Source organism: Carlito syrichta, unplaced genomic scaffold (assembly GCF_000164805.1).
Source record: "Carlito syrichta isolate Samal-C Ts95f unplaced genomic scaffold, Tarsius_syrichta-2.0.1 Scaffold117919, whole genome shotgun sequence".
In the NCBI taxonomy this organism is placed as follows: domain Eukaryota; kingdom Metazoa; phylum Chordata; class Mammalia; order Primates; family Tarsiidae; genus Carlito; species Carlito syrichta.
This window is the reverse complement of record NW_007062015.1, coordinates 1-1,971: the sequence shown is the minus strand read 5'-3', so window position 1 is coordinate 1,971 and position 1,971 is coordinate 1. Positions and strand designations below refer to the sequence as shown.

Sequence of the window (1,971 nt, the reverse complement as noted above, 5' to 3'; positions counted from 1 at the left end):
CAGCCCCTACCTGGTTTCCTCTTGAGTAGGTGCTGTGCTTCGATGGCAGTGATCTGGGACACAGTTGTGAAGACATGAGCACAGTGGGCTGCTGCCCGCTCCATGCAGTAGCGGTGATAGATTTGCCTCTCGCCTGCTTCCTTGTCCACATTGAACTGGGGGGGAGGGGAAGGCAGTCATGTTAGAGGGACTGGGGAGAAAACTGGAGATCTGAACTCCAGGATCCTGAAGGAGATTGGGGCTGGTAGCTGGTCTCCTGGGTCTGAGGGAGGGAGGCTGGGATGCCTAGACTCCTAGTCTGAAGGAGAAGGGACTGGGTCTGCACTCCTGGGTCTGAGGGAGGAAGGGCTGGGAGCCTGGACTTCTGGGTCTGAGGGAGGAGGGTCTGGGTCTGGACTTCTGGGTCTGAGGGAGGAGGGGCAGGGTCTGGACTTCTGGATCTGAAGGAGGAGGGGCTGAGAGCCTGGACTCCTGGGAGAAGAGGGAGCTTGATCCCCCTGGGCATCCAGAGCTTTGGGCTGTCCTGACATACTTGCAGTCCCCCACTTGCCACACCCCAGCTCACATTCTCCAGGTTGTTGTAGAAGTCCACAGCACCAGCACACAGGTAGCGCCCCAGCAGTGTGGCGTGGGTGGTGAAGATGGTCGCCACAGGTAGTCGCCGGGCACGGCACAGGCAGAGTCCAATGCCCGCCAGCCACTCGTGGAAGTGTGCAACCACATGCGGCTTCTCCTCGCTCTGGGCTAGGAACTGTGGGGCAACGGGACAGGGCGTCTTAAGAGAGTTGGCCATCCCAACATGGACGACAATTCAGGAGAGAGATCAATTTGTCAGCGCTACCGCATAGAGTGGGCAGTGGCCCACTGCAGCAATCCCCACAGGACATGGAACCATACACTCCCGAGGTAGCCAGACCAGCTGACTGTACCCCCAGAGGTTGATGGGAACTGGGAATTTTTTGGCCAGTCTCCTGAGTCTTTGCAAGGTTGGACTGAAAAGACTGACGTTTTTGTGTCCCCAAGTTCTGGGCACAATTCCTGGAGCGAGACCCCCTATCTTAAATCAAGGGTTGGCCTTCTGCACCCAAAACTAGCAAAAGGAATACAATTCCCAGAATGCTCTCACAGCAGCCAGCTCCTAAATTATTTGTCCCAGAGCATGAGAAATTAGCATTTATTGAGCCTTTTAAAACCTAGAAGGAGATAAGAACCAGGATTTCTGGTTCTCAGGCTGGGGTTCCATAAGCATTCAGGACCCCATCTGAGAGCTTAAGTCCAGCCAACAGAGAACTACAACTCCCAGAATTCCCTGGGCGAGCCCTCCAGCCTCACTCAGAGCTAAAGATTCAGAACCCAAACACTTGGAAGACTGGAGTAAATGCAGCTGGCATTGAGCCTTTGGGTCTCTGAGGAAAGATGAGGTTGGGGCCCTGGATGCCCATGTCCCCAAAGTCCAGAGGTAATCTTGGATTAAAGAACTCTACGATGCCCAGAGTGCCCTGGGAGATGCCCATCCTCTGGCCCAGGGGCTGATGGTCATTGTAGTTTCAGGCCTGGGAGGAAGCAAGTCAGATGGGGACCACAGTGGGGCCTACCTCACCCAGGAACCAGGTGGTGAGGAAGCCAAAGAGGACAGCGTCGTTGGCCTCACGGTCGTACCAGGGCACTCCGATGTTGCAGGTATCCCAGAGCTCTCCCTTCCAGCGCTCCAGGGCCCAGGCTGAGGCCCCCACATCCAGGAGCACCACCAGGGGCCCTCCCTCAATCAGCCAGCGCCCGAAATACACCTGCAAGTTAGGGGAGGGGTACACAGGGAGGCTCAGGGCTTTGGCCTCATGTCTGCCTGCATTGGTGGTTCTCCCACCCCTAGGCAGAAGTCTGGGCTTAAGCCTCAGTCCTCTCACCCTCTGTTTCTGTATCTGCTATTCATTTGTCTCCCGCTGTCTTACTTTTTTTTTTTTTTTTTTTTTT

The 1,971-nt window shown here is 55.6% G+C and overlaps 1 protein-coding gene across 1 annotated transcript; it reads right to left on the bottom strand.

The window, feature by feature from the left end:
• Window positions 1-10: 10 nt before the first annotated feature.
• LOC103277465 (glycogen [starch] synthase, muscle-like) lies at window positions 11-1,866 on the bottom strand (the record flags this gene model as incomplete). Its single annotated transcript, XM_008074814.1, has 3 exons — window positions 11-155; window positions 566-751; window positions 1,596-1,866. Coding segments are annotated over 3 exons (602 nt in total), but the record flags the coding sequence as incomplete, so codon positions are not given.
• Window positions 1,867-1,971: the final 105 nt, after the last annotated feature.